At 41.8% G+C, this 13744-nt stretch overlaps 1 protein-coding gene across 1 annotated transcript in view; it reads right to left on the bottom strand.

Moving 5' to 3' along the window:
* GNB5 (G protein subunit beta 5) overlaps positions 1-13484 on the bottom strand; it is a 41753-nt gene extending 28269 nt beyond the window's left edge. Inside the window, exons 1-2 of the mRNA XM_036736001.1 lie at positions 13147-13484; positions 451-587 (exon numbers count right to left, since the gene is read on the bottom strand). Coding sequence (XP_036591896.1) covers positions 451-587; positions 13147-13258 — 249 coding nt within the window. The 5' untranslated portion in view covers positions 13259-13484. The remainder of the gene's footprint in view (positions 1-450; positions 588-13146) is intronic.
* Between the last annotated feature and the right edge of the window lie 260 nt (positions 13485-13744).

The following is a 13744-nucleotide window of genomic DNA, read 5'->3' as shown; positions in this document are numbered from 1 at the left end:
CAGTCAAAGCTGTGCTGGGATCAAAATCCAGCTCCTCTGATGCCAAAGTCCGTGCTTTTCCTACTACCTAATGCTGTCTTCTTGAGGGACTGAAGAAACACTGAAGGAATTAATAATTTTTAAGTTCATGGAAACCATGAAACTGCTATTGATTTTCTGTAAACAAATAATACTCTATAAATTCAGAAAGGGAGAAATTATTTTGCTCAATAAAGACCACAGATAGATAATTCCCAACTGAATTTTCACTTCTAAGGGTGCAAGGTTTATAGGATTTAGAAAATGAATTGACTGTACTGATTTATCTTCTGGGAAACTGACATGGTTGAATGAAAGTTACAAAGATTGGGAAAGAATTTAGAGACAAAATATTTTTATTTCTTCTTATTTAAGTACGTGTACCAGAAGCCACTATTGGTGAACTGCATTTTGAGACCAAGCGTATTTTACCTGAGAAGAGCTCACAATTCTCCTTTTATCTTTGCACCAGTCCATGCAGAGGACTTTGTTCCCATGGCCCTTGAGGGTTCTTCTTGTCTTCATCACAAACTGACCCAGAGCCTCCACCCGTTCAGCTACCTGATGCACTAAAAAGAATTGGGTTAGAAGAAGGTTGTGTCACATTCACTGTGAAAAATTATGGCATGGTGAATGACGTATAAAGAATTGTAGCTTGTGCTAATATCCAATTCATTGATAAATCTTGGTCATTTCTATCTGCATAATATCTCTTGTACACATCCCTTTCCCTCCACTCACACAATCACAATCCTAGTTTGGGCTCTTATCACTTCTCAACTGGACTATTTCAACAGTCTTTAAATAGGTCTCCCAGCCACAGGTCTCTCCCCATAATCTATCCTCCACTCAGCTGCCAAAGTGATTCTCCTAAGGTGTACATCTGACAATGTCATTGTACCCTCCCCTGCTCAGTGAGCTCCAGGAGGCCTGCGGGATTTTTCCCCCAGATGCTAATGCATTTCCCTTTCATATTCCCTTCTACCTGCTTACTCTATATATCTTGTATGTACCTAATTATTTATGTGTTGTTTTTCCATTTTAGAACGTGAGGTCTTCGAGGGCAGGTACTGTTTGTGCATTTCTTTACACCCCCACTTCTTAGATGGGTGTCTGGCACATAGTAAGCATTAATAAATACTTGTTGCTTGATTATTAATCAATTTGTGGTACCTGAGTAAAGCACAGGAAAGGTGCCCTCATACTAACTTAAGTCAATAGCATTTGATATAGGGGGTGGGGACCAGACTCCAGGACTACTGGAGGATGAGGGAGGAAGCAGAGACTCCTGGGACCTGGAGGTACTGGGCAGAACCCAGATGGGGCAGGAAGGAGCTCTCTTGGGTTATACTATAGGGGGCAAGAAGGGGAAAAGCATCTGCTAGCTCTTTAATTATTCTCATTAACTAGATGCCAAGCCCATTGGTTTCTACATTCAGAAGGAGTATTAGTATTGTCACTGCCCTCTCAGTTTTGATGGCCTCCTTAGTTCTGGCTCTGAGTTAATAGCTATAGGGCTGTATTTTTTTGGTAATAGTTTGGGCTCTCATCAATGTTATTCCCATAGAATACCATATCTTATAAAGGAGGGTTGGGGCTTTAAAAAATATCTTACATTTTAGAACCACCTTTTACATGATCCTCCCAGCTTCTCCTGCCCTTTCTCTTCCTAAACTACCTTGCATTTATCTTGTACATATTCTGCACATGCTTACATATGTACATATCATTTCTTCTGACAGGAAGTAAACTCCTTGGAGGTAGGCATTGTTTTATTTTTGTCTTTGTATCTCTTGTGCCTAATTCAGTGCCTGGCATACAGTAGGCGTTTAATAAATGCTTACGGATTGGGGAAGCAGCCGATAGAGTGCCAGGAAGACTTATTTTCTGGAGTTCAAATCTGGCCTCAGACATTTACTAGTTGTGTGACCATGGGCAAGTCACTTAACCTTGTTTATCTCCGTTTCCTCATCTGTAAAATGAGCTGGAGAAGGAAGTAGCAAACCACTCCAGAATCTTTGCCAAGAAAACCCCAAATGGGGTCAAGAAGAGTCAGTTACAACCGAAATGACTCAACAACAACAACTGATTGCTCTGTATATCTTCCAATTTGCTTTCACATATATTCTCATTTTGAATTTCATAACAACCCTGCAATGCACACAGGGTAGGCATTATTATGGTTACTCTATAGAAGAAACAAAGGGATGATGATCATGTGGCACATGGGGGAGAGAGTACTGAACCCAGACCTTCTGACTTCAAGTTCAGTAGTTATTACATGCTGTGCCTCAATTATAAAATGTAAAGATAGTGAGGTACAGGCTAGCTCTCTCAATTAGTTGGTTACAGTGTTTCCAGGGTATTGTAACAGCCTTAAAAATGTCTCCAGTTATCTGAAAGTAGTTTCTATGTCACAGTCAAGGAAAATGTTTTGCTGGGCCAAGCTGGTGTTTTGACTAAACCCCTTTTGGGCATGATCCAATCGGTGTTCTATTGTTCAGGAATTTATGTAACTTGCTAGTGTAATAATAATAAATATTTCCACAGTACTTTAAGGTTTGCAAACACTTTACAAATATCATCTCATTTTAGCCTCACAACAACCCTGGGAGGTGGGTCTAATATTATCCCCAATTTACAGCTGAAGAAACTGAGGCAAACACAATTTAAGTGACTCGCCCAGGGTCACATATCCACTAAGTGTGTGAGGCCAATTTGAACTTATGTCTTCCTGACTTCAGGTCCAACTCTTTATCCACTTCATCACCTGGGTGCAGGCACAAGCAGAGGACATGAGGACAGCTGCGAGAAATAATCATAGTCTTATAGATTTAGAGTTGGAACAAGTCCTCTGGTCCAGCCCCCCTCATTTTAAAGGCCCAGAGAAATGAGGTTATTTGCCGGCTCAAGGTCACATAGGTTTCCTTGTTGTTCAGGCCTGACCAACTCTTCATGGCCCCATTTGGGCTTTTCTTGGCAAAGATACTGAAATGGTTTGCCATTTCTTTCTCCAGCTCATTTTACAGATGAGGAAACTGAGGCAGACAGGGTTAAGTGACTTGCCCAGGGTCACACAGTAAGTGAGGCCAAATTTTAAATTGGGAAGATGAATCTTCCTGAGTCCAGGAGACAGTACTCTATCCACGGTGCCACCTAGGTAGTAAGGGGAGAATTTAGATCCTTGGACTTCCAATCTAGCACTCCTTCACCTATACCAGAAGGTCTCCCCTTCATAAAATTGACCAAAATTAAACCTGGGACAGTCAGTTGTATGTGTTACATCACCCCACAAGATTGCCAACTTCTGCTGCTTTTAAATTTTTGTATCCCAATGCCTAATGCAATGCCTTATATAGAAAATTCAAGGCCTGGCTGAGAGAACTCAGAGACAAAGAAAGCTGCTTCCTTTTAACACTCAAGCCTCAAAAGAACCCTGCAAAGAATTCTGCTGGTGCTTGCTAGTCAACAATATTGTTGTTTAGTCATTTTAGTTGTGTCTGATTCTTCATGAGCCCATTTGGGCTTCTCTTGCCAAAGATACTGGAATGGTTTGCCATTTTCTTTTCCAGCATGAGTTAACAATATCAATTCACTTTAGATTTTATCAAGTGCTTCCTTCCCAACAGCCCTGTGAGGTACAGAAGAGGAAACTGACGCTCTGGGAGGTGCTGGGATTCCCTTCAGCCCATCTGAATCCTGTGGATTTTATTTTTTTTTGGCATATGAGACATTAGTGTCATAGAGATTGGAAAAGACCTCTGAGATCATTCTTTAGTAAAATGCCCTTGATTTACAGTAAAGAAAGTAAACTCAAAGGAAGTGAAATAATTTCCTTACTACTGCTTTTTGTATCCTCTGCATTCAGCACAGTGCCTGGCGCCTAAAAGGTGCTCAATAAGTGTTCCTGGATCGATTGATTGATGGTAATGTATACAGTTAGTGTGTGGTCAGGCAAGAATTAGATTTGCAGTTTCCTGACTCCCAACCCAGGGATACTTTTCCCTGTAACATTTGAACTAGGCCTCAAAGGATACAGACTAAAAAAGGGAGAAAAAAGCCCGTTATGGTGATGAGTGGGTCGTGAGACATTCCTCATTGGGCACCTGCACCTTTGTTAGTCAGTCAACAATTTTTTTTTAGCATTTACTGTGTCAGGTAATGTTCTAACAGTTGGAGAAGCTAAGGGTGGGGTGGGACGGGTGGGGAGGTGGGGGGGGAGGGGGAGGAATCCCTGCCTTCAAGGAGTTTACATTCTAATGAGGAAGACAAGGAATAAATAACTAAATCCAAATAAGATATGCAAAGAATAGATGAAGCTAATGTGAAAGAAGGTACTATTAGTAGCTGGCCTTAGGTGGGGTAAAGGGGAGGGGGGAGGGAAGGCCTGCTACAAATGTGGGATTTGAGCTGAGCCTTGAATGAATCTAGGGAAACTAAGAGGTGGAGGGGCAGGATGGTGCCTTTTCCTTCCTAGAGAACCTGTGAACCAAGGATTTCCTGCTGCCAGGAGGATGAGATTGGGGTGGGGGGTGCGCTGCAAGGATAGTCATCATTCATTCTCAGCAGCCTTTTGGCTGTCACTGAAGCCACAAGCACTGCTGGGTAACAATAGTTTCCTCCCTCAGGGAGGATGATTTTTTTGGGGGGGAATAATCTCAAATGATTTCTACCACCTCCCCAGCCTCCCTCCCCCAAAGTGTGTATATAGTACATACATACATATGCATGTATATATACACAGAGGGTATCCCAAAAGTCTTAACGCAATGTTAAGCTTTAATAACTTTTGGGACATCCTCTCTATATTCTTATTTCTCTCTTCCCCATAAGACTTGTTATTCTGCTATAAAAGGAAATCAAATTAATTTGGGAAGACTCTTTCTTTACAAACACATGCACATTCTTACCCAGGATCTAACAAGTAGGAAAAAACTAACTACTATGAAAACCCCCCACCAAACCCTCAATTCTTTGTCCCTATTTGTCAGTATTTTTCTAGGCATAGATACTTTCCCTAGGCTGTGGTGCACTAGACTCAAAAATATTAGGGCAGGGCTTGCTTTTCAGCCTGCTATTTTTTCTTCTGCTATCCCCTAAGTGCCCTTGGGCAAATCACTTAATTTCTCAGTACCTTGTTCTCCGCTTTTCTGGAAAGTACCCTTCCTCAAACTGCAAACTGGTGGTGATGATAATAATTACATAATCTGTCCTAACAGGGTCAAGTGAAGATCAAATTAAGTGATGTATATAAGTTGCTCTGTAAATTGGAAAGGACTTTATGAATGTGACCTATTAGGATCATAGCTCTAGAGCAGGAAGGGGCCTCAGAGTCCATTTGAGTCCAATTCTATCACTTACGGATGAAGGAACTGAGGCCCAGGAAAGTTAAGTAACTTGGCCAAAGTCACACAGTTAGTTGCTACAGGCAGGGTTTGAATGTAGGACCTTTGTCCAGAGGCAGTGTTTTTTCTGCTCTATGAGATCCTGTATGGGATATTCTTTAATAGATTGCTCCTTCCAGTCTCCTAAAACTATGAAAGCACTTTTTACACTTCTTAACATGCACTTTGAAAGGGAATTTCCACATATTTAAAGGAACTTACTCATCTGATCCAGTGCCTGTGTTGTGTGTTTTTAAAAGTTTTTCAAATAGATCTGACAACCACACCTCCCTTCTGATAGACAAATAACAGCTGAAGTCTGATAATTATCTGTATTCTCATAGGAGAAATGTGGTGTGTCCATGGTGGGTGTGTGTGTGTGTGTGTGTGTGTGTGTGTGTGTGTGTGTGTGTGTTTTCTCACTTTAAAAGCCATCCATCAATATGTGCTGCTTGCAGCATGAAGGCATTAAGTGTTCTGATCACAAATCTTAGATTGCTCCTTCTCCCTCCCCCCAAACCCTCAAGAAAATATTCACATTCTAACATTGTTGTTTAGATTCTAAAATAAAAAGTCCTGACTCACTAACCAAAACAGAAACTCCTCGTGTAGTGAAAGTGAGAAGTATGCCAACCATCATTTATTTTTCCCAGAATATTTTCCTCTTCCCTTCCTACTGACACATACATTTTGAATTCAAATTAACTCTTTAATTTCTGCCAATTCCCAAAGTTTTGTGCAAGCACACTTAATTCCTTTGAATTAAAGGAGTCAGAAAGAAGCACAAGGAGATCACTAGTGAGATGACTATCAATGACATGATGTGTGTGTGTGTGTGTAATCAACTGCTTTTTTTGGTAGTGGCCTCCTGACGGATCACCCTTCTAGAAACCACCTTAAAAAAACACCAAACAACTATGAGAACCAGAATCTTGAATAAATGATTCCATACAAATATATGCTTATTAATATTCACTTAACCTCCATATCTTACCCTTTCCCTCCTTCTTCCATCTCAGAATGGGGTAACCTTCCTTCTAACCAAATACCCTTCACTTGTTCTCTTGATCCTCTCCTTTCCCTTTATCTCTCCTTTAGGAACTTTCCCCATCAATCATGCCCTTTCTTGTTCATTTTCAATCTCTTCCTCTTTTCTGGGTATTTTCCTTATGCCTATAACCCCAAACAAATATCCCCTATCCTGAAAAAAAACCCTTACCTTAAATGTGTTATCTCTTCATAGAACCACCCTTTCTCTGTTCTCTGTTAAACTTGGCCATGGAGCATCTACTCTGACTACTGTATTGAAACTGCTCTCCACAAAATCACTGCTGAGTTTAAATGTTAAAAAGCAAATGGTCTTTTCAAATTTTTAAGAACATTTAACACTTGTACTCTTTCTCCCCTTGGCTTCTAGAACGCTCCTCCCTCACTATTTCCCTTCCTACTTATCAGAATGAAGCACAGCAGAAAATTGAGAAAGAAAGCATGGTGTATATTTGGGTGAAAGTCGATCCGGAGAGAAACTGTAATTTCTTATTGTCTTAGAATTGTACACTATAGGCCGGAGGTAGCAAACATAGAGAACCAAATTAAAATGCGAACTGGGAAATATTTAATAAAACAAATAAAAATACAATAGACCCTAGATAATGTTACTATGTAGTTTTCTAAGTCAATAAGTGGCTGTTGTGACCCCCACCCCTTTTGTATTTGAGTTTCTACAGGCCGTCTGAACAGAAGAAGGAAATGCATGAGAAGCTTATGATATCTATCCTAAGCCTGTTGTTGAGGTATAATACAGTAGAGGAATGTCTCAGTGCTAGGAGTAGGTGATGAAGGAACTTAAATTATCTAGCAATCAACTGCCAAAAGTTGAATCACTAATAATTCCTTGACTTGCTTTAATGATAATTTCATCCTTCATATGGTGAAAGAAATGGCGAGGGAAACTAAGACTCTGGACCGAATTCTGACCAACTTGGTAAAACTAATTGCTAAATCAATCAATTAGCAAGCATTTATTAAGCACCTACTATGCGCCAGGTACTCTATGCTAAGTGTTGAAGGAGATGTGATAGAAACCTTGGCGGGGAATAATTGTTATCTTGTTGGATTTGTTCTATCCCAACTGCCAGTGACACTCATTTTGAATTTCAATTCTATTAGTATACATTAGTGGGAACATTCCTGGAATGCGTCTGTAAACATGCCTTTGATGCTACTTCCTAGGTGTGATTGGGTGGTAGATTTTCTTGGCTATTAACAAACATGTAATTTAGGCATTTGCTTCCAAAGACTAATGGGAAGAACCTGGGGGAAGTCCCCTGTACAGTCAGGATAAATTCCTTGGAGCAAAGGATGATCAATCATACCAGGGAGATATTGAAATGACTGAATAAGACATGGGCCATTCTATTTGAGGACATTTTCTTGGGAATTGGGAGGAGTGTCCCACTGATAGGATAGAAGGTACAGGGAAGAAGCGAGTTCTGAGACATACAATATTGTTTTCCTATTCCTTTGTGGAGCCCCAGTCTCCATGGAGCTATGTTTCCAAAACTCCTCAAATGCTGGGGTGTAACTAATGTTACAGCTGTTAAAAGAAGAGGCACTCTGCTATTCCTATAGCTTCTGTGGAGGGGGTGGGGTTAGAGTGGTCAGGACATTCAAAGCTAGACTACCTTCCTGGTGCAGACCAGACTAGGTACATTTTCATTATGCCAGGAATGACCTTGAAGGGGGCAGAACATGTATGTCTTAAACCATACCTTGTCTCATCCATTCACACTGTTCCCACAATGCCCTAGGAAGGAGAATGCCAACAACAGAGTAGATGATCGTTTTCTGGCCAACAAGGAAGGAAAGTTATAGGGAAGATGGGAATGAGGCTGTGTTAGAACTGTCTAGAAGAATAGTAGAGTTCAGGACCATCAGGAGCCCTGCAAGGCAATGGAGTGAATCAATCTGACTTGGAGCTAGTACTCATCTCTAGGGAACTTTCTCATAATCCTTTGCGATGTGGGGATGCATATGTGCATGGGGAAGGGGAAAGGGAGGTGCTGCACCAATAGGATCCCTGGCTCTCAGAAGCAGGATATTCAACTAGGCCTGGGAAGTCCTCAACCATAGTACTCTTAGATGCTTTGGAAGATGGCTGCTCTCCCATATTCAAACCATAAACCATGACAAAATTACCAACTGAAGTACAAAAGTTGAAAGACTTGGTCTGTAGTTCTGGGCCAACCATTGTGGCATCTCAGAAAAATCACTTCACTTCACTTCCTCATATGCAAGTAAAACATAAGATGACCTTTGTGGTCCCTTCCAGCTCTGATATTTTAAGGCTCTAATTTAGAGAAGGCCTATCCTTTCCATTAGGATTTAGTACCTTTAGCCAGGGTTGGAATTAATCTGTTGCTTACTGATCATTTTATAATCATGAACCCCATGATTTAAAAAAAAACCTAAGGGTTTTTTTAATATGAAAAAATATAAATGTTGAGTAAATACATGACAGGTGAAATGTTATAAAACTATCTAATGTCCTACTCCTCAGTTCTGTAAGGTCATTGATGAAATGACCTAAGATTAAACATGCTCTCAAGGCACATAATCCTTCTGCAAAGACACATTTAATGACAGTTTAAAATGTGGACTTGATGAATTTTACATGTAAGAGGATTATTTTGGGAATGTTTCCTGGATAAACCAGATATTTTAAAAGGGGGAAATCAGAACTCCTACTTCTTATCTAGGCTTTACTACCCTTTTTAGGGGGTATTTTTTTAGACTTCACATGAATAAATTCAAAAAAGGATTTTTTTCTGGCTGCAATACAACTCTATACTGCTGCCAGAATAATCTTTTTCCTTACATATTTGGTTACAATAATAATTACTCACATTTATATAATGCTTTAGGATTTGAAAAGTGCTTGTCACTCTGCTAAAAAAATCCTCAGTACTTCCCTCCTGTCAACTTGTACCAGATAGTCTGATACCTACTTTCTAGCTTTACATCACTTTTCTTTTTGCTCCAACCAAACTGGACAGTACTGTGCTTTCTGAACATATCTTGCCACACTCTATTCCTCATTCATGGAACCTTCCCTTTCCTCTCTTAGCCTACTTAATTTCTACCCACTTAAAAAGTCCAACTCAAAAGTTAATTCCTCCAGAAAGCTTATTCTTTATCACTCTAGTCAGTAACAACTTCACCCTCTGCTCTCACATAGCATTTTATTTTGTGACTCTCTAATGCATTATGTTATATCACATAGCTATAGTTGGGATAAATTTTACATAGAAAGCAGCTTGACGAATACCAGATTGGTGGTGGTGGTAGCTGGGGTGGATTTGAGCAGAGAATGGTTTGTCTGAAAGAATCTGAGGGTTTAGGTGGATTTAGGTGGGGGTTGAGGTAATTTAGGTGGATTTCAAGTTCAATATGAAACAAAAGTGTAGTAAGGGACCACACAAGCTAATGAAATCTTAGGCTGTAAAGAGAGAGCAAGCAAGCATTCTAGAATATGGAAGCTATGATTTAGCTGTCTTCAGCCCTGGTTAGATCACATATGGATCATTGTGTTCCATTCTAGGCACCAATATTTAGGAAGGACATTGACAGGTTTTTTTAAATTCAATTTTATTTTTTCAGTTAATGAAAATCTACCTTCTTTCCTCCCCTATCTCCACCCCCCAGAAAGAAAGAAAAACAAATCCCTTGTTATCTTTACCAAGAAAACTCCAAATGGGTAGGAGTCAGACATGGCTGAAACAACTGAACAAGTATCGTAGATGTTGTTTACCCCTGATAAAATTGTGAGTAAGCTACTTGAGGGCAGGAATTGCTTCACTTTTTATCTTTGCCTGCTGGGCACATAAAATAGTCCCCTGGCACAGAGTACACTCTTAATAAATGCTTGTTGATTGATTGACTATGCAGAGCCCTCCACTTCCTGCTGGAGAGATAAAAAGAACTACAAAGGCACAGGGTATCTCGTACAAACAAATGTATTGGTTTTGCATCCTTTTTATTTGTTAATCCCCAGCACTTAGAACAGTGCCTGGGACACAGTAAGCACTTAAGAGATGACTGCTGACTGAGTAATCCGTGATTTCGTCCAGGTTGATACTGGTCCCACTGATGCAACTCCTCCCATTACCTCTCTTCTTATTTGAGCCTTCCTTTTATAGGGGATAGCCTACATAATCTAAGGCAAAATGTGATATGTGTCATAAGAGAGAGGAAAAGTTGCATGGGCATTCATAGGGAGAGGTTAATTTAGCTAGGGGAATTTGGTCATGAAGGAAGTGGTATTTGAGATGGCCTTTGAAGGATGGTGAGAATTTTGACAAGGGAGGATTCTAGGTATGGAGAAAAAAATGAACATAAGTTTTCTTAGAAAAGTCATAGTAGGAGCAGGATCCTTCTCAAATATTTGAAGGATTCTCTCATGGAAGAGGGATTAGACTTGTTCTGTTTGAACAAGGGGGGAGAAAGGACAAAGAGGAAAATTTAGTCCAAAAGGTGTAAGAAAAACTTAACAATTAGAGCTATCCCCCGCCCCCATTGGAATAAACTATCTTGCAGGTAGTGAGTTCCCTTACTCTCAGATATAGATTGTACTATATCAGAGCCTCTGAGGTCCCTTCCAATTCTGATATGTTATTAAAATCCTGTAGGTAGGAAGGCATAGGATGTTGTTAGGCAAAGGTGAGTGGTGCAGTCTCAATGGAGTAGGTTTACAGGTTCATAGATTTACAACTTTTAGAGTCCTTGGATGTCATCTACCTTAACCCCTTGGTTTTACAGATGAGGAAACTGAGGCCCAGGAATGTTAAATAATTTGCACAAAGTCACACTGGTAGTGACAGGGGCCATATATATACAATAAATGAGAGGAGTTAGTAAGATATAAGGCTGGAAAGATAAGTTGGAGCCAGATTGGAATACAGGGCTGAATGCTTTATACTTAAGGTAGTGGGGTGCTATTGTGCTTTTTTTGAGTAGAGGAAATCAGATTTTACAGATAATGTTTTTCTGGAATCATCTTTGTACAAGTCAGAGGTCAGTTCTGTAGAAGCTGCTTTGAATGACATTCTTCATCTTGAAAAGTTGGTAGAAAAGAACACCTTTCTAAAGCCTTCCCATGTTAAAAACTCCTTGCCGAAAGAGAAAGTTGTAATAGGAAGCTGATTTATCCAAGAGTCATTTAAAAATGGTCATCTAATTGGCTCAGTCATAGATGGCCTGTCTTGAATTCTGCTAGTGGTGAACAGTGTTTGCATTTGTTTAAAAGATTCTACTCTCTTTCCTTATCATCTAACAAAACTGCAACTTTATTATTCTGAAGCATCTGATTTAGCCCTATATCAACCAATTTTGTATTTCAGAAACGGGTAAGTTTTTTTTCATCCTTGCCCCGAAAGAACAAAACAATTACAAAAGTGAGTTTCACTGTGATCTATTTTCTTTCTGAAATCAAAATCAAAGGAGAGGAAAGGCAGAAAGGCAAAAAAGAAAAAGGTATCAAAAACTCGACTGTTGCTAAAATATGTAAGACTATCACTGGGCAAAGATATCTGTGGGGTTGCTACTTTTTTTCAAGGAAAAGAACAGTCATCGTAATTTTAATCTTTGAAGTTTAGGGATGAGCTGTAGTAATGGTTTTTACTTAGCTATCTATGCTTTGGGGGATAGAATCATCCACTAAGGAAAACCACAGTACTGATATTATTTGATCTATGATCAGAATTGATTTGGGGGGCCTCCAAAAGAATTTAGGAGCTCAGGGCTCGCAGCAATTAGCTTAAAACACATTAACACACTAGCTTTGCATGATCAGTGGCTGTATGTCTACACCAGGAACAAAAGGCCATGACCACACGGGTATTTGGGAGGTAGGGTCCTATTTGTGATCATTGGGCCCCATCTGGAACTCTCTCTCCATCCCCTTATCTCCAACCAGCTACCGTCATTTTGTACGCCCCACAAATATTTATGAGGCCCTGGTATATAAAATTTTCCACATAAATCCCTGTGGGAAGGTTATTTTAACCGCAACAGTCACAAGCCAAATATGACTTTCATAAACACTTTGTAGGTCACAGAAAGGAATGTAAATCACAGAGGCAGCCTCAGGCGGGCATTCATTCCTGCCTTCCGATGACCCCTGCGGTGTGCGAATGATATCTCTCTCTGCAGGTCTCCTATTGGGGCAGAGCTCGGAAATGGGAATGGTACCCAAGGGACCACCTTAGGGAGGTGGGGTCAAGGGAAGGGTAACCTGCTTTTAAAGCATCAACAGGCTAGGCTGTGCAGCAAGAGGTTGCAAGAAGAGGCAGGGTTCCTTCCGGCCAGGGCAATTTCCAGGAGGGACACTGTCCTGTCGTCCCTCAAAATCTGCCAAGAGCAAGAAACTATAAGCTCTCGCTTGTTCATTCCCTTCCTTCAGCTCCCAGATTGTCCTCTTCCCCTGCCGAAGGGCACGAGCCTTTCCTGTTTACCCAGCTGAATTCTCCACCCAGGGGAATAAACACCCTGGTCTCCGAGCAGGCAGGAGGGCCAGTGTAATTCAGCAGCAGCAGGAGCTGCAGCCATCGCCTCCTTTTGACGCTTCACCCCCAGCTCCTGATCCCCAGATCTCCACTCCCCATCCCCATCCCCATCCCCATCCAACCTCAGCCCCCCGCGCCTCTCTTGCGCACGCCCTTCCTGGGCCCCGGTTCCGCGCACTCACGCTCCACATCGTGCAGCTTCGCCCGCTCCTCCTCCAATTTGCTCTTCAGGCTCTCGGCCTCGCTCTTCAGAGATGCCAGGGTCTCGTTCTCGTGCAGCCCCTCGGCTGCCATCTTTCCGGGTCGCGGGGCCAGTGAGGGGTGGAGAGAAGAGAGGAGAAGAGGAGAGATGAAGGGGAGAAGAACAGGAGTGGGAGAAGGAGGAGGAGGAGAGGGAGGGCGAGGAGGGAGGGGAGGGCGGGGGCTGATGCTGATGCTGTGCTTTTTGCAGCTCCAGCTGCTGTCTCCCTGAGCGACTGGCCTCTACTTCCTCTCTCCCTCCTCCCTTTCCCGTCACTGTGACGCTGCGGGTGGATGCGGAGTAGCTTTTCCTCCAGGCTGCCCCGGAGCCCCTAAGGGGGCGGCCCCTCCGCAGCCTAGGGTTGCTAAGCGAAGTGGGGGAGACTGGGCGTGGCCTGGTACTCCCCCTCCCCAAGGTGCTGAAGAGGTGACCTTCGACTCGGGTCCTCCCTCCTAGCCACGCCCCGGGTGTGGTACCCTGGGAAGAAGGACCAGTTTGGGCTGCAGGAGCCCCCAGACCTCACTCAATAGGGTGTTTGG

The sequence above is a fragment of the Trichosurus vulpecula genome, chromosome 8 (genome assembly GCF_011100635.1).
Source record: "Trichosurus vulpecula isolate mTriVul1 chromosome 8, mTriVul1.pri, whole genome shotgun sequence".
NCBI classification, from domain to species: domain Eukaryota; kingdom Metazoa; phylum Chordata; class Mammalia; order Diprotodontia; family Phalangeridae; genus Trichosurus; species Trichosurus vulpecula.
This window is presented reverse-complemented; position numbering and strand designations above follow the sequence as displayed.